This window comes from Sus scrofa, chromosome 4, assembly GCF_054392235.1.
Source record: "Sus scrofa isolate SSC_HxYL_T2T_F1_AM1 chromosome 4, Sscrofa_HxYL_maternal_Yorkshire_Landrace_v2.0, whole genome shotgun sequence".
Taxonomy (NCBI): Eukaryota; Metazoa; Chordata; class Mammalia; order Artiodactyla; family Suidae; genus Sus; species Sus scrofa.
In genome coordinates, this window is record NC_139386.1 from 134997162 (window position 1) to 135024012 (window position 26851).

Genomic DNA, 26851 nt, shown 5'->3' on the forward strand with positions numbered 1-26851 from the left:
AACCTGCATCCTCATGGATTCTAGACATATTCATTTCCTCTGAGCCACGATGGGAACTCCTACCCCAGTACTTTTTAAAATACTTGTGAATGAGTAGTGAGGTGGATACTATCAGATTGTTCTAGTGGATGGATGGGTAAATTAGTATGACCTTTTTTGTAAAGCAAGCTGAAAATGCACATTAAGAGAGCTTGTTTTTTAAATTATATTTGATTCAGCAGTCACATAGTCTGAATCTAAAATAATATGCAGATTTATATGTTTGGATACAAGGATAATCAAGATGCTATTATTTTAAAACTATAAAATTCTGAACAGTATAGTTGATCAATAATAGGAAGATAGTTAAGGAAATTATTTCATATCCACCAAGAATATTATGGAGTAAATATTAACTGTGTTTCGAAAGTGGAACACAGAATTCGAATTCAGTTTTGTTCATATATGAGTAGAGATAGTCTGGAAGGAAATAAATAAAAACTTGAAGATTTTCTACTTGTCTACCGGTGTTACAGTTTGCTGTTATCTTCCTCTTTCTATTTTTCCACACCTGTGGGTGTAGGTTAAAAAATGTATGGTGAGAAATGAAGTAGTTGCTTTATCATCAGGAGATAGATACTGAGTTTTCTACTCTCAGATGACGTCATATCCCTACTTTTCAACCTCTTTCCTGTGAAACCTGTTGTTATAATTTTCTGTGTGACACCTGCCAGAGTGTAAGTTTAAGAGATTCCCAGTGGTGATTTCTTCTTTATTTGGCTTTATGTTTGACGAGTGTAAGATGGTGTTTCCCTGTCACAAAATTATGAAGTCTAAATGGAAAAGGAGCTGGATCCAAAATTTATATGTAACATAAACTTCTTTGGGCCTATATATATAAGCTATCATGGTAATGATAATGACTCGATTTAAATTATTTGTATCCACACTTGACCTTCAGTCTTTCTTAAAGTTGAACCAAGTTTTCCTTGAGAGATTCTGGGTATATCTTGCAGGGGTCTGTCTTAAATAGTGTAAACTGAGTAATCCTCTCCTGACTGACTCTGAATGAAAGACTCTAATGATTCAGAGTAACCACAAAGCTTCATCATGACCATCCTTGCTGAAGGGTTGTCTTCTGAAATTGTCAGCTCTTGGAGTGGCAAGAGTCCGTAACAGCCCAAAGCAAACTTTGACCTCTTCTCTTCCTTCACCCCGTTTTTGGAAAGTGGGCCATGCCCTGAGATTTTTTTTAGCGATCCCACTTGTCGGTTGAAATTCTACTTTTTCATTCACTTCTTTAACATATTTTTTCTCCTATTATGGTTCATATTTTCCTGATTCTTTGCACATCTCCCAATTTTTTTTCTTATTGTATCCTTGACATTGTATTTGAAAGCACTGTAGATTGGATTAAGTATTGTTTTCTCCCAGAAAAGTCATGTCCTTTCTTTTTGTTGTGAGTCCAGCTGAGTCAGGGATGGGTTATAGCTTTAGGTAATTTCAGTTCACATCTAGTTTCAAGTATCATGAGAATGAGATCTATTCTGTGTGCATTACAGATCAAGATGGCAGAGGAGAAGGGTGTGTAGCTCACCTCCTTCCACAGCACATCAGAATATATCTACACGTGGAGCAGTTCACACGGAATACCAAATGAAAGCTGGCGAAAGTTCTCTCATGCAACCAAAGCTCCAAGAAAGATCCCACATAACCAGGTAGGATGATAACAGGAAACAAAAAGGAATCAGGATGGGATCTGGAAGGGAATGATGAAAGAAGAAAGTTCCCTGGGAACCCCCTTCATTGCCTGGAAGGTCTGCTGGGGCAGATGTGGAGCTGGGGTGGCCTGGGCTTTGCTCTGGAGGAGGGTTCGTGTGCTAGCTTGCTGACAAACAGGGCAGAGAGAGAACAGCAGACCAAAATGCATGCCTACTGTTACACACGGTAGCTTGGTGTTGAAACTTGGGTTTCAGCAGATGAACCTGGGAGAGGACTTGGTTTAGCCACACAGAGTCAGCCCAAGGGGTCTGGAGTGTGGTTTGGGTCACTGCTGTTGGCACATGCATGATGGGATGTGGGTCCTTCATAAGAGCTCCGTTGTCAGTGAACTCATCATGGGCATGGCTCCAGCAGCATCAGACTTTTTGTGTCCATAGTGGTGGGGTTGACATCCAAGCAGATTATCAGCACTCCCTCAGCAGGGTGGGTTCAGTGTGGAGCCAGCATCAGTGGGCACACACACTAGGTGGCACACACACTGGGTGGCGTGTGGTGTTACAGAATTGCACGACCCAGTGGACGGCCTCTAGGGGGGAATATGCAGCAGCTCAGTTCCCAGTGAGAGTGCTGCAGTACTGCCCTCCTCACGCTGCAGCATAGAGCTGGATCTGGGGGTTTGACTCCAATAACCAGGGAACACACTTTACCTTCAGCAGGGCTGTGACAACCACAGAGCAAAGAGGAGGCCCTGCCTCCAGTGTAGGCCTTGGTCATCACAACACCAAACATACCCGCTATCAAGGAGACAATGGCCAGTGTACTCTGAGGAAAGATGTGGCAGGCATCCATTCCAAAAACAGCCCTCATACCAAATATATTGGACTCACACAGTCTACACAGGGATCCTTCCACATAAAAACAGCCTTTCAAGACCGCAGTAGATAACTAACTGTTTCTCCTAAATTAATAGAGTCATAGAAATTTGAGTAAAATGAAAAAGTGGAGGAACTACTCCCCATGAAAAGAGCAAGAGAAATCCCCTGAAAGAACAAACAATGAAATAGACTTCTCCAGTCTACCAGACCCTGAGGTCAAAAAGGAGGTAATAAAAATAGTGAAGGAATTAAGAAAGATTATCAATAAAAAATAATTGTTAACAAGGAACTAGGAACTGTAAAGAGAAATGAACCAAAATTAGACAACTCAGTTGCCAAGATTAAAACAACTAAAAGTGAATACCAGATTAAATACACAGAAGAATGAATAAGTGATATGGAAGATAGAATAATGGAAATCATCCAATCAGAACAGCAGACAGAAAAAGGAAATGGAAAAAAATGAAAACAATATATGAGATCTATGAAATAATAAGAAGCATGTCAGCCTACACATAGTAGGGGTTCCGAAAGGGAAAAGGGGTAGGAAGCATGGAGGGTGCCAAACAAGATGATTCCAATCAGACCCACACCAAGACATATTACAGTTAAAATGTCAGAAGTTAAAGAGAGCACTCTAAAAGCAGCAAGAGAAAAAAGAGTCCATTAGAAGGGAACCCCCATAAGGCTGTCAGCTGACTTCTCTATAGAAAGTTTGCTGTCCAGAAGGCATGATATATTTGAAGTCCAAAGGGAAAAGCCTGCAACCTAGGGTACTCTGCCCAGCAAGATTATTATTTGGAATAGAAACAGAAACTAAGAATTTATCGGGGAAAAACTAACAGAATATACAAAGCCTAATCTAAAAGAAATATTGAAAGTTCTTTAAATAGAAAAGAAGCAAGCCTCTGTGGGAAAGAGAAAGACACAACAGGAAAGACAAATATATAAAAAGATTGATGATCACCTAGATAAGCTGGTACCTAGATTTAAAAAAATGTTTGAAAGTGATTATAACTACAATGAATAGCAAAAGGATAAATGTTAAAATGTAAAATAGAACATCAAAATCGCAAATGTGGGGGAGAGGAATAAAAAAATGTAGATCTTATAGACTGTGTTTGAACTTATATGACTATCAGTTTAAGGCAAGTAGATATTGTTATGGGTTAACATGCTTGAAAACCAGGGTAACCAAACATCAAAAACATAAAATAGATTCACAAACACCAAAAAGAAAGGAACTTAAGCATAATACAAAAGAAAACCATTAAAATACAAAATGAAAAAAAAAAAAAAAGGAAGAAGAAAGGAGCAAAGAGGAACTACAAAATCATCTGGGAAACAAGGTTTAAAATGCAATAAATACATACTTATCAATAATTATTTTAAATGTTAATAAGAGTAAATGCTTTTATCAAAAGTTATAAATTGAGTCAAAAAATAAGAACCTTCAAAATGCTGCCAACAAGAAACCTTCTTTAGAGTGAAAAACACATTTAGTTTGAAATTGAGGGGATGGAAAAAGATATTTCATGCAAATGGCAATGACAAGAAAGTGAGGGTAAAAATATTCATATCAGATAAAATAGACTTTGGACTTTAAAACACAGTCCATGATGAAAGACAAAGAAGGACACTGTATAATGATAAAAGGATCAAAACAATAAGATATTACACTTATTAACATATATGCATCCAACATGGAAACTTAAGTACACAAAACAAATACTAGGAGACATAAAGAGGAAATTGACACAAATTATAGTTGGAGATTTTAACACCCCAGTGATATCAAAGGACAGATCTTCCAGACAGAAAATCAGTAAGGCAACAGAGATCCTAAATGACACAACAGAACAGTTGGACTTAATTGATATCCACAGAGCACTACATCTCCTAAAAACAGGATGCATATTCTTCTCAAGCATGCTTAGAACATTATCTGGGACACAAAACAAGCCTTAACACATTTGGGAAGAGAGAGATTATTTCAGGCATTTTCTTGACCACAATGGCATGTAACTAGAAATCAAACACAGAAAGAAAAACTAGAAAAAAAATGATTACATGGAGACTGAATAACATGCTACTAAAAAGAAAAAAAAAAGTGTCAATGATGAAATCAAAGAGGAAATCAGAAAATACCTCTAGACAAACAAAAATGAAAACAACCTTACAAAGTCTGTGGGATACAACAAAAGCAGTTCTAAGAGGGAAGTTCACAGCAATACAGGTCTTCCTCAAGAAATAATAAAAATTTCAAATAAACAACCTAACATATCACCTAAAAAAATTGGAAAAAGAGGAACAAACAAAACTCAAAGTCAGCAGAAGGAAGGGAAATAATAAAGATCAGAGAGAAAATTAAAAAGAGATAAAGCAAAAGAAAAGATCAATAAAACAAAGAGCTGTTTTTTGAAAAGATAAAATTGGCAAACCTCTATCGAGGCTCACCAAGAAGAAAAGAGAGAAGACCCAAATAAACAATATAAGAAATTAAAGAGGATAAATAACAACCGATGCTGCAGAAATACAAAAAATCCTAAAATTTATATGTCAGCATATTAGACAATATAGAAGAAATGGACAAATTTCTAGAAACATAGAGCCTGCCAAAACTGAATCAAGAAGAAACAGATTATTTGAGCAGACCAATCACTAGACATGAGGTAGGTCTGTAATTTAAGAAATTCCCTATAACAGATGTTTGGAACCAGATGATTTTACTGGGGAATTCTACCAAACATATAAAGTAGTTATACTTATCTTTCTCAAACTATTCCAAAAAATTGAAGAGCAGGGAGCACTCCCAAAGCCATTCTATAATAACAAAACCAGACAAAGAACTACCAAAAATGCTACACATCACTATACATAAAATTGATGGACAACAAGGATTTACTATATAGTGGGGAACTGTGTTCAACATCTTGTAATAACCTACAATGGAAAGGAATCTTTAAAAATACATGTGAAAGAGAGACATAACTGAGAAACTTGCAGACTAAGACTTCCATTGCAGCACTGTTTCCTAGGTTAACATCTGTAATGGCCTGGACGTTCAACAATAAATGTAGCCAACAAAAGTCACATTGTCAAGAGAAGAAAAGAAGGTATGACTGAAAATTAGGCTGAAAAGATGGACACCTAATTTTGTGATGTGGAAATAGCCTGAAAAGGGGGACAGAAGGAGATAAGACGAGCATATGGTGAGGAGTGTGAATTTTAAGCCATCGGCTGCATTCAGGGGAAGATGTGACGTGATTAAAATCATGTTTTAGGAAAGATGTAAGAACTCCCGTATAAGCGAGTAGTATCAGGAAACAAACAGCAGTCACAAGGCTGTTGCAGCCAGTGAGGTAGGGATGGACTGGATTGGTAAGAAAGGAAAACACGTCGATAGGTGTAAAATTAAATCATTGCTTTACCCGGTGAGGAATTTGTTTATATGCCATGTGCAAGGCTAAGATTCCAGTGGGACTAACCTCACTCAAAAGCAGCTTCAAACTTTTACATTTAAGAGTTGGAGAAACTTTTCAGTTGTACGTCCATATCTGACTGCTCGTGTCAGATAGGCAGTGATTACTGCAGTCAGGAGGAAAAAAGGTCAGCCGGGCCTAGAACCCAGTGGTTGCCTGTTATGTGTATCGTTACATGGCGAGACTTACGTAACGTCCTTAGTCATCAGGTGAGTGTACTTTGGTTTAGAACTGGGTGACCTGGCAAACTTACTGTAAAGATAGAATAATGCTTGAAGTGTGAAGTCCTGAATGAAAGTAAATTTACCACATCTGGCTACACTAAACACCTCATTCACCGCATTTTTGGATATGAAGATACAGAGAGAGGAGAACAAATTTTATATAATGGTGTGTTCACGTGATTTGTAACTTTTAAATGCTGAAATATATGGTATTTGTCCTACATTGTACCATTTGTTCCCAGATGGGAGGATGCAGCCCTGAGCCTCACACCCCCCGTGTTCCTTCCACTCCCTGCCGCCGCCTCTGTGGTTGCTCCTCTTCCCCAGCGTGCCCAGCTCTGTCTCTGCAGTGCCTTTGACCTTGTTCCCTCTTCCGGAAATGCCTTTTCTCTTTTGCTTCCTGGTAGAATCTCTCCCATGCTTCAAAGCTCAACGAAAATGTTCTTCTCTGGGGAACCTGCCTATCAGTTGATCTCTCCCTCTTCTGTGATTCCCACTTTTAATTATATAGATTATATCACCTTCAGTAGTGAGCTTTGCAAAACAAGTTCCCAGTTACCTTGTGATTAAGTCCAAAATTCTTGCAATGCCCCACCTCATAAAACCCACATATTTAAATCTTCAGCCTCATCTGCCAGTCCAGTCAGACCAGTCTGCACCAGGATCCCCTCCCAGACTTTTTGCCTGTGCTGTTCTCTTTGCCGTGGGCGTTATTTTCTACTCTCCTGGTGACTCTCTACTCAACTCTTAAGTTTTAGCTAAAATTTCTCTTAGACTTTTTATGACCCTTAGAGGAGGTTTCTTCTCCCTGACTTCATTGCCCAAAGCACTCTATACATGGTGTATCTGATGCTGTCTTTTCCATTAGACTTCATTGGTATGTTTGCTTTGCTCACAGTTTTATTTCCATTAATCAAACATGTTTCATGTACCTCAAAGGCATTTGCCAAATATTTTCTGCTAGAATGTATGAGAAGATAAATTCAAATCTTAATTTTGAGAGAAAATTTCTTACTCGCTTCACTCTTCTTGTGCCTGTATAATGCCAGACATGGAGTGGACACTCAATGATATCATTATATTTCATTTTCATAAGCATACTTTTTATTTATAACTTATTTACAATGGAAAAACTCAGAATTTTTTCAGGTAAAGTTGTTCCAATTATACCATTTTAAGTACTTGAGGATTTTCTATAAATACCTTGTGGAATAGTTAGCATATTTTTTCAGATCACCTTGTCAGTCCTTCTCACTTTTTTTTTTTTTTTTTGGTCTTTTTAGGACTATATCTGTGGTATATGGAGGTTCCCAGGCTAGGGGTTGAATTGGAGCTGTGGCTGCAAGCCTACACCACAGCCACAGCAGCACTGGATCCAAGCCATGTCTGTGACCTACACCACAGCTCACGGCAACGCTGGATCCTTAACCCACTGAGCAAGGCCAGGGATCGAACCTGCATTCTCATGGATGCTAGTCAGATTCATTTCTGCTGAGCCACGACAGGAACTCCTCAAACACGTTTGTAATTTCCTCCTACTCTGCCTGCCTACAAAGTTGGGAGACGTCTCCCCATCCAGGGTTCTCTCTAGCTCCGCTCTCTCTGGAAGGTGGTCTCATCCAGTCTGATGACCCTCAACTTAATATGTATGCACTGGAAATTCCAGACTGATATCACCTAGTATCTTCTTGATATCTTTATTGTGATGGCTAATATTGTGATCTTTATCAAACCTGGCCTATCCTAGCAGGGTTTTAAAATTTTTCTCTTTCTTTCCAATAACAAATTCTTATTCTCTTAGGAAGAAATAAAATGATCTTTGGTTAAAATAAAAAGTGACAGAAGAACAGATGTTATACTCATGCCAGCAGATCAATGACAGCTTCCTACTAGGACTTATACCCCTAAAAGCCTTCAAACAGCGGAAGGTTAACTGCAGTGACCACACTCCGGGCTGTAGCCAGTCAGTTCCTAACTGCTCCCATTTGTGATATTCCACCACCTCCTGAACTCTGTGCTCCCAGAAACCCAGAATGAGAGCAGTCTGTTTTCTTCAGAGCTTCACTTGGAAACAAAGCTGTGTCTGGCTTTACACATGAGGGTCCCCTTTTGCTCTCAGTTCCTTGAGGGAGGCCTTTCCTTTTACATCCTCCAGTCACGATCCTGCCCCAGTTTTCTTCATCCCATTATGGCATCATTATCTTTGATCCTTCTCTTCAGCTTGCATAGCACCTCTTATGTGTTAGTAACTTCTGGCAACTGTAAGTTCAAAATTTGTTCTGAATCTGTCCAGTAGATGTGTGGTCAAGTGTATGGATTGAAGCCAGACTACAAAGTTTTCTGCTTGCTATGTTAGTCACTTAAACGTTTTTGTGCTTTAGCATAATATCTGTACCTACTTCATAGGATTGGTGGGAAGGTGAAATAAATCAATGCACACAAAATCCAGAGAACATGGATGGCATTGCAACGAATGTCCTCTACCCATTACCTATTGTCACTGTGATTAGCACACTAATCCGAGCTGCTATTTCTCTGCAGAAACCTCCCAATCAGCATCCCTGCTTTCCCCCTTGTCTGGTGGAAATCCAGTTTCTACATGGTAACTAGAATGACCTTTTAAGGTATAGTTTACATATAAAGTGTGTTGATTTTCAGCATACATTTCTGTATTTTGAAAAGTTATACGTCATGTAGCTATAATCACAGTCGAGATATAGAACATTTCCATCAGGCCAAATAGTTCCCTGGTATCCGTTTTAGTCAGTCCTTCTCCCCAGCCAGCCCCAGGAAACACTAGTCTAATTTCCACCAGTATTATACTTACTAGAATTTCTTGTAAAAGGAGTTGTACATGATGGGCTCTGTGTGTGTGTGTGTGTGTGTGTGTGTGTGTGTGTCTTGTTCCTTTCTGTCAGCATGTTTCTGCGATTCACCCGTATTTTCGCATGTTGTGCATTGCTATTTGTTGTTGACTATTCCTTCACTGTGTGGACACACCATAATCTGATTATCCATTTAGCAGCTGATGAACATTTGTTTTTCCTCCCCTGCTGTTCAGTTATTATGGATAAAGTGACAATAAACATTTGTGTAAAACTCTGAGTGGACAATAAAAAATTGTTTAAAGTGTTTTGTTTTTATTAATAACACAACCGTGTACATTTTTACAAGTCTTTTAGTGCACATCTACACATATTATTTGGGGGTATATAATTAGGAATGGAATTTCTGGGTCATTGATTATACATACGTTCAACTAGAGTAGATAATATTCAAGAGTTTTCCAAAGTTTGTCACCCAAATTTGATGAAAGACATGAATCTACATATTTAAGAAGATCAGTAAACCTCAAAGAGGTTTCAGAGGTCTGTGCTGAGATACATGCAACACATTAAGAACTGCTTTCTCATCAGAGACCATGAAGGCCAGAAGGCAACAGGATGAATGCTCAAAGAAGAAAACCTACCAATTAGGAATATTCTTCACAGGGCAAAACTATCCTGAAGAAGTGGAAACAACCGAAATGTCCATGAGCTGATGAACAGATAAACTAAATGTGACATATTGATACAGTGGAATATTATTCAGCCATAAAAAGGAATGAAGTACTGTTATATGCTGTAACATGAATGAACCTTGAAACCATTATGCCAAGTGAGAGAAGCTAGACACGAAAAGTCACATATTTTATGATTCCATTTATATGAAATGGCTAGCATAAACAAATCCATGGTGACAGAAAATAGCCTGATTAGCCTGGAGTGTGGAGAAGAGGTGGGAAGTGACTGCTAAATGGGTGTAGGATTTCTTTCTGGGGTGATGAAATATTCTAGAGATAGAAAATGGTGATGGTTGAACCACATGGCGAATGTACCAAAAGGCACTGAATTGCATCTGTTACGTTCGACATTCTCATAAGAAATTAATGGAAAAGACTATGTCTTCAGTGGTAGATTTTTTAAGTACTGTGGCACCTGGAGTTAACTCTGGCCACAAGTTTTTCTAAGCTCAAATCTTACTACATGGCTGCCTACCTCAAATAACCTAATTCTACACCTAAAGCAGCTAGAGAAAGAAGAACAGAAAAAACCCAAATTTAGCAGAAGGAAAGAAATCATAAAGATCAGAGCAGAAATAAGTGAGATAGAAACAAAACAAATAAATGAGATAGAAACACAGAAAAGATCAATGAAACTAAAAGCTCGAGTCTTGGGGAGGAGGAATAGAAAAGGCCAGTACCTCCTCGAGAGCCTGTCCTGCTGTGGTTTCAGATGTCACTCAGTGGAGAGTGCCCAAAATTTGTTCCCTAGCAGTTTCTTAGGTAGATCTTGTAAGGCTCTTCTCTGCACAGTCTCTTGGCATGAAAGACCCCAAGTGGATTAAGTCCAGTAACCTTCTGTAGTTTTATTCAGTCAGTTAGGAACTCTGCACCTATGTATCAAACATGCATGAAGTTCTTAGTGCCTGAAGGTGGTTCTACTAGCAAATCTGTATTCCCCACCTTCTCTCTCCTGGCCATTTTTTTCCTGTTTCAGCAGCGTCAGGAACTCTGCCCATCTGGGGGTCCCGCAGTGCTGGTGTGAGAGGATTACTTGGCTTCCTGAGATTTACAGTTTATTTGGGAGCATCCTTTCTGAACACTGCACTTCCCTAAAAAGACAACTCAATGCTCTCCCTCCTAGTCCTCCCCTCTACTGGGGGCTGGTTAAGGTTATGGAATTTGGGGGTGTAGGTAGGCTCCAGCTTTGGCTGACCTAGAATGTCTCACCTGCTGTAAAGAGATGTGGCTTGCAATATTCCATGCTTGGGACCTGGGTTACCTAATACCTTTTGTTCTCAGATTTGTGCTGGCACAATTGATTTTGAGGAAGTAGAATCCAGGTGAGTATTAAGTTGTATCCTGTTTCAATAGCAAAATCACATGTTGAGGCCCAAACAGTGTGCTCTTGGGGAACTGGTACCTAAATGGAAGGTTAGTGGGTGGATGGTAAGGGTTTTATTTGCAATGGGCTTGATGAATCCCCTTCAGTGACTTAATGATGCTTCTTTAAGGTTGTAACTATTTATATCTTGTGATTTGTTTAGTATTTGTCTTTTTTGTTTAGTATTTATCCAGGCTTTAAACTCCATGGATTGAGAATGTCTTTTAATGTCTTTTTAACTGCTGTTTGTAGAGTGAAGGCAAATAGCAGGAGCTTAATGAACTGACTGACTGACTGACTGACTGATGGACTGGTGGCCGTCAGTGCTAAGGTTTTGGGTTTGGGGTACAGCAGTTCAGAGCTTCTCTGCGTGACAGCCACTGTGAATTGAGCGCTATGTGCAGGAGTGGGGCCAAGGAACTGCTGCTTTCTTTTTGTTTTTTTTTTTTTTGTCTTTTTGTCTTTTGTTGTTGTTGTTGCTATTTCTTGGGCCGCTCCCGCGGCATATGGAGGTTCCCAGGCTAGGGGTCAAATCGGAGCTGTAGCCACAGGCCTACGCCAGAGCCACAGCAACACGGGATCCGAGCCGCGTCTGCAACCTACACCACAGCTTACGGCAACACCGGATCCTTAACCCACTGAGCAAGGGGCAGGGACCGAACCCGCAACCTCATGATTCCTAGTCGGATTCGTTAACCACTGCGCCACGACGGGAACTCCCACCTGCTGCTTTCTAATGGGATTCACACAGCACTTGGAGGCCAGTCCTAGTACATCCCATTTTTATGGATGAGAAATCTAAGCTTTAACCCCAGTTTAACTCTGTGCTAAAGTCTGTCTCCAAGGAATTTGCAATTAGAAAATTTTTTTTACCAGTTTTACATATATATATAACTTAAAATATCAAGTATTTTTAGTACTTTTAATAAAAGCTAACCTTTCCTTATTCTACACATGAAACCTTTCTCAACCACATATTATTTCTTCCAATTTCTATTCCTTCTCTCTGCTGCATTTCATATCAAGATTCTTGAAAGAACTGTATGCTCGTACTTGATTTACTCACGCCGCATTCTTTACATAGCTGTCATTTGTAACTCTGTGTTGTTACAGTAACTGGTGGCCTCTGAGAACCGTGTTCTCTATTCAATGCAGCCAATATCGAGTGAGTAATCCACGAAGTCACAGTAGCTTACAGCTTTCTGCTTGCTTTCTGTTAAAACTATTCATTCTAAAATTAAATTAAACTAATTTATTTATTTGTAATTATTATATAGTTATTTATAAATTATTACGCTATCACTTATCTGTTATTAGACTAGGGCAGGGTCCACACACCTTCCACATAAAAAAACTCCTTGCTCTTCCACAGTGCTCACCATTGCATGCTTCCATGTTTGAATTGGCTTTCCTGAGGCACCATGGGGAAAACAGAAATATATTTCCCAGAAACCACATGACTTTGGGTTAGAATTGGTCAAGAGGGACATTCGTTTGAAATTTGGAAGGTATCAGTGGAATAGCAGCCATAGCAGTCTGAAGGTGAGGTGGTAGGGTCACTCAGAAGCAGGTGGAGATGGCTGGCACCTTGCCCTTCCCTCCTTCACATCCAGCTCTTCTTCCTGAGGGCTGGCCCTGCTGGCCTATCCGGATCCCAGACCCACCACAAGACACTTGGCACAAACTCCCAAAGGTGGCAGCTGTGCTGAGGCAACCTCTTCCCCAGACTTCTGCACCAGCCCGCCCAGTCCCAGTCTAGTCCTGGCCTTACACCCAGGCTAACTGCAGTGCCTCAGGGGGGCTTGTTAATGACTTTTCTGGATGCTCCAATTCCTTCTTCAGTTTTTACTTTCCCAGTTAATCCTGACAGTAAAGTCCCTGCTCTGTGATGATCTGTTACCGTGTATCAAACTCTCAAAACTTGGTGGCTTGAAACAACCATTTTATTATTTTCATGGTTTTGTGGGTTGACTGGGATGAGCCAGGTGGCTCTTCATCTGGTCTTACTTGAAGTCTGATAACTACAAATGGAATCACTTAGAGGCTTGACTTGGAATCGGAGATAAGTTTGTTTCTTTCTACATATAGTCTCAGAACCTCTCCATCAGCATAGCTGAGTTTTTCTTTATTTTAATTGGAGTATAGTTGCTCTACAATGTTGTGTTAATTTCACATGTACAGCAATGTGATTCGGGCGTCATACACATATACGCATTGTTTTCCAGATTCTTTTCCTGTGTAGATTACTACAGAATGTTGCGTAGAGTTTCTTGTGCTCTACAGCTGGTCCTCATTGATGATCTAGTTTATATGTAGCATTGTGTGTATCGCACAGCTCAATTTTGTAGATGGGCTCCCAGGAATACAAAAGTGGAAGCTTTCACAACTCCTACTGCATTCTACTAATTGAAGCAGGTCCAGCCCAGACCCAGTCTGGGAAGGGACCATACAAAGCATGAATCACAGACTTGTGAATCTTTGAAAACACAGAGTTTCCAAACTGCTATCATTTTTCCTGTTTGGCCTGCCGTAGGCCTGCCTCACTCTAATGTTGATTCAAAGTGTGCTTTTCCCAGTCCCACTTGAGGCTGCGTCATGGTGAGCGTTCATCAGACACTGTGGTCTGGCCCCCAGCATCTAATGTGCTCTCTGGGTCCCTCTGAGCCGCAGCACCAGCCGTCACTGGTAGCATGAGCAGGAGCACGGAGGGCAGTCCCCTGGGTTCTGGCTGAGCATCCGGTTGTGAATGTGTAGCACTTCTCAGTGTTACAGCTTTGGGCAGACTCCTGCAGGCAGGCGAAGACCCTCTTTGACCTTGCCAACTGCCCACCTCCAGGGACAGCCATTCGCTGGTTCTCTTCTCCATTCAGAAACCCTGGAGCCATCTGAGTCTCTGAGGTTGGTTCAGAGGCTGCCCTCGCCCCCACAGGGCATCCTCTTCTCCTCCCTCGGGACGACTTAAATCTTCCATAGCTGGCTTCCCTGCCAGAGGCAGTGGTCCTACGGTTCCCTTTCCAGACCTGCTACTTTTTGGGATTCACCACATCAACTCCGAGACCACAGATGTTGCTGTACGACACTGATGGAAAGCCCATGTGGAGGTCCCACATTGCAGCTGTTCCTGCCAGTTTACCCTGGACTGTGGCCAGAACTGGCTTAGTGGGCGTGAGACCTTTGCACGTGCTCAGAGCCCCATGCTTAGAAGGCCCGGCCCTTGGTTTAATGCTTTGCTGTTGCTGTCTTGAAATTCATAATTGTTTTTGAATTGAGGCCCCCCATTTTCATTTTAAACTGGGCCCTGCAAGTTATGTTGGAGATCTCAACCACGTCAGTGGTAGCCATTCATTTTATTTTATGGTTGTAATAATTCACAGTTAGCTCCCTGATGCAGACTTGAGCATAGGGCTCATCAGTGCCTGTCCTGGGAAGGGACAGCCCGGTTTGGGACCTACGGGAGCCTGGCTGCTGCACTGAATCGCTGGGGGAGTAGGACCAGCCTGGTACGCCTTCCTTGCAGAGCTGCGGGGTGGGCACATGGGAAGGAACAAAGGACGTCTGACTCTCTCTTGGTGTATCTATTGCCAGCCAGAGTTGTAGGCCTTTGTCTTCTTTTGGGAGGTGTCCTCTCCCAAAGTCCTCCATGTTACCTGTGTATCCTGTGTGCTATTATGGACGGTCGACTGGGACCAGCTCACTGGAGGAACAGGATGACAACACACTTGCTGCCTCAGCAGCCTGGTCCCCGGCTGCTCAGACGCGAGCTCGTGTTCCACTACATGTCGTAAGAATAAATCAGAACATCGCAGAGTTAAGGGCTTCCAGCTTTCCTCTAACGTTTGATCTTTGCACTTCTCATTCAAACTGCAACACCCCTCTTGTCCATCCTGCCACTAAGACCAAATTAAATGTGCCAGGTCACAAGTCCGGTCTGTGTTTGAAGATGCTAAGGATTACACTGGACTTAACCCACTTGGCTTTCGTTGTGGTTTACTTCTAAGTCGGTAAATAACTCCTGCCAGAACTGAATGAGGTAAGGATGCAAATGAGGGACGATCATCTTGAGTGCCTCTCCATTCCTCAGGGAGCTGAATTTTTGCGGTAAAACTCACTTCGCAACATGACAAAAATGTTGGAAGGAAAAAGAAACCTTATGCCTGTAAAGCTGGACTCAAAGGTCCACCTACTCCCATGAAGTCACATTCTCTTAGGGCCGTGGTAGGCCGTGGATAGATGCTCTGTGTTCCTTTTTTGTCCCCTCACTCTCGGGGTTTCTGTGTTCATGGCTGTGGTCTGCCTCTTAGCTCTGCTCTTTCCAGTCTGCATTCTCTAACTGATCTAGGTCATCGCTGCGGCTTCGATGCCGTCTATATGCTGATACCCATGAAGTATGTATCTCTACCCAACAACTAATGTTTGGGCACGGGGCCTTTGAATTCAGCTGACAATGTGATAATGCTGGTTGGCCTTTATTCACAGGTCCCCTAAAGGTAACTGTTCAAACGCAGCTCTTTAATCTGTCTGTTAGAATCCTCTTTTCCTGAATCTTCCCTGTCTCAGTAAGTGGTACTTCCATTTGTCCATAGTTCAGTTAGAAACTTGGGATTCACCCGCCCGTCTTTATTTCTCCCACGCAATCCATGGCCATATCTTCTCCATTCCACTTTATTTTTAGTGTTTCACCTCCCCTTCCTTCTTCTCTATGTAAAATCATTTCAGTCCCAGGACAACTGCTATTAACTCTCTCACTGGATGATATTTCCTTAGATGTATTGCAGAATCCCTTAACACACAGAAACCAGAGAACTGTGTGGAACTGTAAATTAGGGTACACTTCAGATCATCAGCGCCTTCCTTTACTCTTAGAGTGAAACTCACACACGCCCCGCGCGCGCTGCGCCTTTCGGAGTCCAGTGGAGATCGGATCTTGACCGTCGTCTTTGAAGTGAATTGAGGGAGGATTTGAAATCCAGCTCTGCCTCAGGCTGTAACTCTAAAGGACGGAAAAAATGTTTTTAACACATTTATTTTTCCTTCTTTATCTGAAACAAGGGCAATGCATAGTAGTTTCACTAATTCTTCCCTACAATTAAAGAAAAGCACACAAAGATGTATGTGTTTTTCAGGGAAAAAGCATGGATAAATGCCTATATTCAGATGAAATAAGGAAAAAAGCATTTTATGACAGGTGGTAACTGATTTGTGTGATGGACCATTTAATTTCCATAAGTTTCAATAAACATGACACCAGCTGTTATGGCCTATTATTGGAGACCTTGTGGGGAAACAAGGTCACCAATACCTAAGAGGACCAAGATCAAATTCAGTTTCTCCCAAAAATTGCTCCTTTGCTATTTTATATTTGTATTTTGACTATTTAGATAGACAACTTCAAGATCTTGATGAAGTTAGAAACATTCCAGAAAGCTTTTGTGTGAAATAACATAAATCAGATAGCAAGAAGAAAAAAGATTTTTATTCATTTCTATCTGTAATAAATGAAATAATGAGTAAATACAATTACATTTTTAATATTGACTTACAGTATTTCATATATCTCTGGATGTTTGTATTTAACCTAAATATCCATTCTAGATTTCTTAAAATTATTTTCATGAGCTAATGATCTACAGCAGAATTTAAAAATTCACAGATATCCTTCAATTTTTTTATTTTATTAAAACCCAGTCTTTGATCTAATTGCATTTCTTTTCTTCTTTAAAATACAAATAGTGGCACTTAAAATAGCACTAACAACTGCAACAGATCCAACTACCAACAATACCAAGGCAGAAATGTTAATTCTGGGATTTGGGTGACTTTTACCAGGACTGGGATCTGCTTCGGGAGTAAACAAAGCTACTTGTGCAATGTTGGATACTTTCGATGTCAAGTTGCTTTTATCCACACTTTGAATGGCAATGAATATGTGGGTTGCATTTTCTTCTGAGAGATTTCCTGGTTTGAATGCAAAGCTTTCCTTGGTGTTGGCCTCGCTTGGTAACAGATCAGAAGTGTTTATTTGCAGAGCGTCGTCAAAATTATCCCTTAGATCCAAGAGACTTCCGCTTATTCTTACGATATACTGTTCAGCTAAGAAAGAAAAAAGTTACATGTAGCTTAGAAACTAGAGCGTACCATAATAAATTCCTTTTTATTATTTCTCCTCAAAAATATTTAGTTATGTCAAGCTTATATTAATATCCAGAGCCTTATTTATTTTTCCATAAAAACTGAATCCTGAATTTAAAACCCTACCAAATACTACCTTCTTTGTATGAAAAGTGATAGCGGATTAAAGTGTGTCATGTTTGACTCAAAACACGAAATTATAAAATTAATACTTTTCTGTGCTATCAATTAAACGTCATTTTTCCTTTTACCCACCCTTACATCCGTGCTTTTGCAACGCATATGTTCTGCAGGACCTCTCATCCTTACCTGTTCCGACATCAAAATCGTCTCCCGGTGCCGTCCATGTTATCCTGATCTCATCCTCATCTGAGGTGGCCTCCAGGTCTGTGATTTGACTCGGTGGGTAGAGGTCAGGTAAAGGAAGCTTTGAAACATTTGAAATCACAAATGCACCTCCAGACGCTATTCTGGTGAAACTCTCCAAGTCTGTCTGTGTGTCCTCATCACTTTCAGGTCTCGGTGGATTCCCTTCAATTTCCCCTGCGTGGAGTATGTCCTTGTTTATAGTGAGCTTAATACCACCAGTGTTTTCAGCTGATTTCCCCATCCCACTTGTCATTTCCTTTTTTTCGTTTACTCAATCGCATTTTATCGAGGTTGGTTATAAAGTCGTAAGTCAAGATAGTAGAGAAAGAAAAAATATATAAATGTGTTTATATGAAATCCAAGATAAAATATTACCTAGAAATATTTTTGAAAAATTATGAGAAATTATTTACTCAGTGTCATTTTTGATAACTTGTATTCTAGAGTATTCCAACCCCTGATATATATATTTTTGAATATGTAAAATTAATTGAGCAGAACTTTGGTTTTCTTCTAGCTGTGTATTACCTATTACCCCTTTTATGATTTTTATGTCACAGAAATTATAAAGGTAGTTTGGCAGATCAGAGGCTCTCTGTGCATGGGTGACACTGTTCTTGGAGATTCATTTGTCTTTGTGCTCTCAAACTCTTTGGTGGCAAAATTCTGTCTCTAACATCCTTCCCAGCATATTGTAGGATAAAATCAGATAACTAATTGCTTTGGAATTACGGGTACAAGAAAAAGGGTGCATAATGGCCCTTTTTGAAAAAGGAATTGCTTTACTTCCCCAATTGTCTCCAAGCTGAGAGGAAACCTGAGGAATTCCTTCCAACCAGTTTTCTCTCCCACTGATTCAAGTTTCAAGGAACACTGCTTCTGATCCTATTTCAACTGCCAGCTGAGCATTCTCAAAATCATAAGTTAAGGGGCCAGGCAAAGGAGAACTAACAAAGAATGCATTTTTTAAAACTAATACTTTCAGAGTTACTTTGTTGAAATAGAATCAAATACAACTGTATATTCTTTTTTATTATAGTAAAATAAACATAACATAGAAGTCACCATTTTAACTATTGTTAAGTATACAATTCAATGGCATTGTCTTAGTCATGGGACTGCTTTAACAAAATACCACAAACTGGGTGATTTATAAACACAAAACATTTATTTCTCACAGTTCTGGAGGTTGGGAAGTCTAAGATCAAGGTACTGGCAGATCTGGTGTCTGGAGAGGACGCACGTCCTGATTCACAGAGAGCTGTCTTCTCTCCGTGTCCTCACGTGGTAAAGGATGAGGGGCACTCCAGGGTCTTTTGTTATAAGGCGCTACTGCCATCCATCAGGACTCTGCCCTCATGGCCTGAGCCCCTCTCAGAGGCCTCACCTCTGAGTGTCATCATATTGGGCATTAAGTTTCAGCAGATGAGTCTGAGGGGCACACGAACATTCGGTCTGCAGGCAGCATCAAGCGAGTGTACTCGCATTGCTGCGCAGTCTCCACCACCACCCATCTCCAGAGCTTCAGAATCCCAAATGCTGAAATTCTGTACCCGATCGATAATAATCTCTTTTCCTGACTCCTCTCAGCCCCTAGTAACCACTGTTCCACTTTACGTCTCAATGTATTTACTGGTAGATACCTCATATAAGTAAGTGGTATCATGTGATGTTTGTCCATAGTGTCTGGCTTATTTCCCTTAGTATGTCTTCAGGTTACATCCATGTTGTAGACTATGTCAGCATTTCTTTCCTTTTTGAGGCCGAATGCTGTTCTGTTGGACGTATACGCTGCGTTTTGTTTACCCATTTATCTGTCACAGCAGTTTGGATTGTTTCCTTTCCTTGGCTTCTGTTAATAATGCTGCTGTGCACACGTGTGTACAAATATCTCTTTGAGGCTTTTGAGTATGTACCCGGAAGTGGAATTGCTGGGTCAAAGTGTAATTCTGTGTTGAATTTTTAAAAAGAGTAGCCATCCAGTTTTCCACGGCAGTTGCATCATTTGATATTCCCACCAGCTGTTCACAAAGTTTATGGTTACTCCAAATCTCACCACACGTGTGACTTTCCGTTGGCATCCTAAGGGGTGTGAGGTGGTATCTCACTGTGGTTTTGATTTGCATGTCTTTAATGATTGGGGATGCTGAGCATCTTTTCATGTTCTTAGGGCCATTTGTATACATCCTTTGGAGAAATAATCTATTTAAGTCCTTTGCCCGTTTTTGAATGAAGTTTTGTTGTTGAGTTTTAGGAGTTTTTTTATATTCTGGATATTAATCCCTTAGGAGGTAAATGTTATGCAAATATTTCTTCCCATTTCGTAGGTTGCCTTTTAATTCCATTAATAATAATGTTCTTTGATTCACAGTTTTCAATTTTGTTGTAGTTCCTTTATTTAATCAATTTTAACTTCTGTTGCCTGTGTTTCTGGTGTCATCCAAGAAATTGAAATTTAATGTCATGGGGTTTTTCCCCTGTACTTTCTTCTAAGAGTTTTGTAGTTTTAGGCCTTTGATTCATTTTGAGTTCATATGTGGAGTAAGGAAAGGGTACAGCTTTGTTTATTTATTTTTTATTTTTTGCATGTGGATATTCAACTTTCCCCGCACCCTTTGTTGGGAAGACTGTCCTTTCCCCATTGAACGGTATTGACACCCTTGTCAAGGATCTGTTGACCATGTATATGCAAGGATTTATTTCTGGGTTCTCTTTTGCATTCCATTGGCATATGTGTCTGTCTTTTTGCCAAACCACACTATTTGGATTAGTATAGCTTTGTAGATAATTTAGAAATACAGAAGTATGATTCCTACAATTTTGTTCTTTTTCAAGTTTTTTGTTTGTTTTGTTTTGTTTTGTTTTTGCTCTTTGGGGTTCCCTGAAATCACATATGAATTTTAGGATGCCTGTGTTTTAATTTATACATAAACATTGTTAGGGGTTTGATATGGATTGCATTAATCTATAGAGCAGTTTGACGTTTTAGCAGTATTGTCCTACAATCTATAAACATGGGGTACGTTTCCTTATATAATCTTTAATTTCTTTTAGCAACATTTTGTAGTTTTCAGTGTGCCAGTCTTTTACCTCCATGGTTAGGTTAATTACTAATAAGTATTTTATTCTTTTTGATGCAATTGCAAATAGAATTGTTTCCTTAATTTCCTTTTTAAATTATTTATTGTTAGTTATTCTTTAAGTGTTTGATAGAATTCACCAGTGAAGCCATCAAGTCTAGGGCTTTTTTTGGTTGAGAAGTTTTTGATTACTGATTCAATCTTCTTACTAATGATACATTCATTTGTTTTTCTATTTATTTTTATTATAGTCTTGGTAGGTTTTGAGTTTCTAGAAATTTGTTCATTTCATCTAGGCTATTCAATTTGTTGGTATACAAATAAATGTTCATAATACTCCCTATAGTCCTTTTTGTTTATGTAGATTTGGTGATAGTGTGTTTATTTTCATTTCTGATTTTAGTAATTTGAGGCTTTTCTGTTCCTTAGTTAATTTAGCCAAAGTTTTGTCAATTTTGTTAATCATTTCAAAGAACCATTTGGTTCATTAATAATTTTTCTATTATTTTATTTCATTTATCTTTCCTTTAACCTTTATTATTTCCTTATTTCTGCTAAATTCGGGTTTAGTTTTTTTTCTGGTTTCTTAAGTTATAATGTTAGGCTATTAATACTTCTTCTTTTTTAATGTCAGTGTTTACAGCTCAAAATTTCCCTCTTACCATTGCATTTGTGGCATTTCATAAGTTTCTGTTATGTCATGTTTTCTTTTCCAGTCTTTTCTAAATATTTTCTTATTTTTATTGGGAGTTCTTCTTTGACACATTGGTTATTTATGAGTGTATTATTTAATTACCAAAATTCTGTTCAGAGTTTCTAGTGTTCATTCTGTTACTGTTTTATAAATTCATCCCATTGTTGACACAGAAAACTCTTTTTATTGTAAAGATATATATTACTCTCTTGAGGTTTCATTTATGGCTTAATATATTTATCCTGGAGAATCTCCCATGTGCATTTCAGAATTCATGTTGGGTAGGGGTTCTGTATAAGTTTTTAGATGTACTTGTGTTGGTTGCAGTCCTCTGTTTTCTTAGTTATCTTCTGTCTAGTTATTTTATCCATTATTGATAGAGGAGTCTTAACGTCTCCAGCTATACTGTAGAACTGTTTATTTCTCCTTTCAATTCTGTCAGTTTTTGTATCATATATTTTGATGGTCTGTCATTAGATGTGTATTCTCTTGTATTTGTTATAGCTTCTTGCTGAATAAGTCTTTTTAAAATGTATGATATACTTTGTCTCTTGTAAACTTTTAAAATTTAAAGTCTATTTTCTGTGATACTAACATAGCCACCCATGCTTTCTTTTGATAACTATTTGCATGGGATATCTTTTTCTATCCTGTCACTTTCAATCTATTTGTGTTTTTGTGTCTAAAGCGAGTCTCTTGAGGGTAACAATTGTTGGATTGTATGTTTTCATCTGTTATTTCAATCTCTACCTTTTGATTGAGTCTTTGTTGCATTTATTTTATTTAAAAATTTCTTATTATGGTGGATTTGCATTGTTTTGTCAATTTCTGCTGTACAGCAAGGTGACCAAGTCATACAACTATATATACTCTCTTTCTCATGTTATCTTTTACCATGTTCCATTACTTTTTAAAAGTAGTTATTGATAAAGAGACTTATTGAAAAGGAGATCAAGATGGTGGAGTAGGAGGATGCAGAACTCACCCCCCCGTGAACACATCAAAGGTACACGTATGTGTGGGACAATTTTCAGTGAAACTAACTGGAGACAGAAAGTCTCTTGTGCAAGCAAGACTGTAATAAAGCTCCACACAGAAAAAGGTAGGAAGGGAAGAGAAGCAGTCAGGCCAGGACCTGAGTTCCAGGGAGGGGACTCGGAGAAGGGAGCTTAGATGGGTGGAGATCCTATCTGGGGAGTGAGCATTGCTTTCTCTCAAACAAGGCAGAGTGGGTGGATTGAAATTGCATGGCTGGCTGGCAAGTTTCCCATGACCGCCCTGGCGCATCTCCTAGCCTGAGCTGAGCTACCACCCTGCACCCCCTGACACAGTGTCTTACCATGGCAGGGGTACATAGCTGAGGAGAGGTGTTGGCTGGAAGACACAAAGGCAGCTCAGACCTGATGCAGGGTGGAGATAGACATTACTGAGGCTTACAAAGGCAGCACATCAAAAGCATTCTCTCTTTTTTTTTTTATCTTTTTATGATCTCATCTGTGGCATATGGAAGTTTCTGGGCCAGGTGTCAAATTGGAGCTGTGTGTGGGGCCTATAACACAGCCATGGCAACACTGGATTCGAGCCATATCTGTGACCTATGCTGCTTATAGCAACACCTGATCCTTAACCCACTGAGCAAGGCCGGGGATCAAACCTGCATCCTCATAGAGACAATTTGGGTCCATAACCTGCTGAGCTACAACAGGAACTCCCATCAGAAGTATTCTTGACCTCTGTCTGTAGCTGGATCACCAGAGTTCATGTCCTGACCAAGTGCCACACTGGTCCTGCTTGCTGTGAGGGGTATTACCACCCCACCCCACTCCCCCACCTGTCGTGAGGGTTCTGATGCCAGGAGGGAGGAGAACACACACTTAAAGTCAACAGAGCCAGCTCAGATCTGATTCTGAGGGCTTCTGCTCAGCAACTTGAGACCTGACCATACCCTCTATTGGGTGGTGATGGCTGTGGAGAAAGGGGCAGCCCAGCTCAAACCTGGACCTAGCCCTAGCCCTAGCGCTTCCATTTCCAGCTCCACTTCCTGCCAAGGTGAGAGCTGCCAGCAAACCCTAAGGAAAGATGTGACTTGTATTCTTTCAGATCCAGCTCTCCCTTGCCAAAGCCACACACAGAATGTATGGGGTGCTCCCACACAACGACCCTGCTGCAAGACCGCAATAGATAATTATAGCTTCTAATGTCATGGTGAAAGAGAAAATTAAGCAAAATGAGAATGTATAGAAATTTGTTTCAATTGAAAAAGCAAGAGAAACCCCCTGAAAAGACAACCAGTGTCAGAAAGAAACAATTTACAAGATCAAAAAGATCTAAGAAGAATGATAACTGAATTAGGGAAACAATATATGAACACAGTGAGAACTTTCGTAAGGAATTAGAAAATGTGAAAAAAACCCAGAACTGATGAATACAATAACTGAAGTGAAAAACACACTAGGAACAGTTAGTATGACACAGAAGAAGGCATCCGAGGTCTGGAAGATAGAATAATGGAAATCATCCCGTGAGAGCCGCAGAAATAAAAACAAATACAGAAAAATGAGGCCAGATGAGGAGTTTCTAAGATAACACCAAGCATACTAACATTCACACTACAGGAGTTTTAGAAGGAGAAGAGAGGGAGAAAGGGGCTGAAAACTGTATTTGATGACTGGGACAAGACGGTGGCGTAGAAGGGCTCGAGCTCACCTCCTCTCACAAAAACACCAAAATTACAACCAACTGCTGAACAGCCATCGACGAAATAGACTGGAAACTACAAAAAGAGATATCCTACACCCAAAGACAAAGACGCAGCCACATCAAGACTGTAGGAGGGGCGCTTTTGCAATATAAACCCTATATTCACCAGGTGGATGACCTACATACTAGGACATAACTTATCACAAAGGCTTTCCCGCAGGAGTGAGAGTTCCAAATCCAAGGTCAGATTCCCAAGTCTGGGGTCTGGCATTGGGAAGAGCCCCCAGAGCATTTGGTGTTGAAGGCCAGCAGGACATGTGTGCAGCAGCTCCACAGGACTGGGGGAAACAGGGATTCCACTCTAGGAGGGGGCACACAGGGTTTTATGTGTGGTGGGTCCTGGGGCAAAGCAAGAACTCCTTCAAAATCTGGGTAAGAACTACCTGCAGATCTTGGAATGTCTCCTTAGGGACAGGAGTGTCTCACTGTAGGGGCAGGACATTGGAGGCAGAATGAATATCAGTGTGAGCTCCCTTGGGGGCTGCCATTTTGGAAAAATCTTGCCCCACCCATCAGGACTGGAAGCCCCATGCCAAACATCAAATGGAGTGGGGACACAGCCCACCCACCAGCAGACTGCCTAAAGTCCTCCCAGGCACAGAGCCATCTCTAATCGCACCCAGAGACAAAGCCCCACCCTCCCAAGGGACCAGATTCAGCTCCACCTGTCAGTGGTCAGGCACAAGCCCCTCTCACCAAGAAACCTGCAACAAGCCTCTATATCAACTTCACCCACAAGGGGGAAGGCACCAGAAGCAAGAGAGGCTACAACCCTCTTGCCTGCAAAAAGGAGACCACATGAAAAGCTATACAAGTGAAAAGACAGAGATAGATGAGTCAGATGAAGGAATAAGAAAAATGAAAAACCTAGAAAACAGCTGAGTGAACTGGAAATTAGCAACCTCCATGAAAAAGACTTTAGAGTAATGATAGTAAGGATGATTCAAGATCTCAGAGGAAAATTGGAGGCAAAGATCAGTAACTTACAGAAAATGTTTAACAAAGAAATAGAAGATGTAAAGATTAACCAGAGATGCAAAATGCAATAACCAAAATAAAAAAATTCACTAGAAGGAACCAACAGCAGAATATAGGAGGCATAAGAATGAATAGGTGAGGTGGAAGACAGACTGGTGGAAATCACTGACAAACAGGATAAAGAAAAAAGAAGGAAAAGAAATGAGGACAGTCTAAGAGAACTCTGGGACAACTTGAAAGGAACCAATATTCACATTATAGCAGTGCCGTAAGGAGACAAGAGAGAGAAAGGGCTGAAGAAAATAGCTGAAAATTTCCTTAACATGGAGAAGGAATCAGTCATTCAAATTCAGGAAGTGAATGAATACCACATAGAATCTACCCAAGGAGGAACACCTTGAGACACATATTAATCAAACTGACCAAAATTAAAGACAAAGAGAAAGTTTTGAAAGCAGCTCAGGAAGAGCAACAAATAGCATACAAAGAAGACATACAGATGGCCAAAACACACATGAAAAGATGCTCAACATCACTAATTTTCAGAGAAATGTAAATCAAAACCACAATGAGATATCAGCTGTTAAAATAGCTATCATCAAAAAGTCTATAAATAACAATTAGTGAGGATGTGGTGAAAAGGGAATTCTAGTACACTGTTGGTGGGATTGTAAGTGGTGCAGACTCTATGGAAAATGGTATGAAGATTCCTCAAAAAAAAAAAAAAAGGAAGAAAAAAAGAAAATAGAACTAACACTTTATCTACCAGTTCCACTCCTGGGTATATATCCCAAGAAAGTGAAAACAGTAATTTGAAAAGACACATGCACCTCAACATTCATAATAGGATTATTTACAGTAGCCAAGATGTAGAAGCAACTTAAGTGTCCATAAACAGATGAATGGATAAAAAAGATATATATATATATATGTATATGTATATGTATACATGTATGTGTATGTGTGTGTGTATATACACACACACAAAATACAATAGAATATTACTCATCCATAAAAAGGAAGGAAATTGCCATTTGCAACAATGAGGATCGACCTAGAGGGTATTAAGTTTAGTGGAATAAATCATATAGAGAAAGTTAAATACTGTATGTTATTATATGTGGAATATAAAAAAATAAAACAACTGAATGTATGTAACAAAACAGAAGTAGACTCACAAATATAGAGAACAAATTAGTGGTTACCAAAGAGGGGGAGAGGCAATTAGAGGTATGGGATAAGAGATACAAACTACTATATATAAAATAAGTAAGCAACAAGGATGTACTGTGCAACAAAGGAAAATACAGACACTATTTTATAATAACATTAAATGGAGTATAATCTATAAAAATATTGAATCACTATGCTGTACACCTGAAACGAATGTACTATAAATCAACTATAATTCAATGAAAAAAGAAAAAAAGAAAGTTAAATTCAGTCATTCTCTACCACATGTAAAAGAGAAACTTCTCATTTTGTTATTTGTTTTCTATATGCTTTATAGTATTTTTGTTCCCCTTTTCATGTATTACTCTCCTCTATTGTATTTAGTTGATTTTCTGGTAGTGACATGATTTACTCTCTTTTCTTTTTTGTGTATGTTCTGTACTAACTTCTTGGTGGTCATC

At 39.7% G+C, this 26851-nt stretch overlaps 2 protein-coding genes across 6 annotated transcripts in view; one reads left to right on the forward strand and one right to left on the reverse strand.

Annotated features, from left to right (window-relative positions):
• ODF2L (outer dense fiber of sperm tails 2 like) overlaps positions 1 to 26851 on the forward strand; it is a 604788-nt gene that overhangs the window by 272801 nt on the left and 305136 nt on the right. For 4 of the 5 annotated variants that reach the window (XM_085024219.1, XM_085024225.1, XM_013997449.3 and 1 more), the window contains one exon: positions 1542 to 1697. The exons of the other annotated variant lie outside the window; for it this stretch is intronic. The gene's annotated coding sequence lies outside the window, so the exon portion shown is untranslated. The remainder of the gene's footprint in view (positions 1 to 1541; positions 1698 to 26851) is intronic. 5 annotated transcript variants of the gene reach the window in all.
• The window catches only part of LOC100512780 (calcium-activated chloride channel regulator 4), a 45401-nt gene continuing 35493 nt past the window's right edge, over positions 16944 to 26851 (reverse strand). Inside the window, 3 exon segments of the mRNA XM_085024279.1 lie at positions 16944 to 16971; positions 16973 to 17297; positions 17646 to 17879. Coding sequence (XP_084880405.1) covers positions 16944 to 16971; positions 16973 to 17297; positions 17646 to 17879 — 587 coding nt within the window.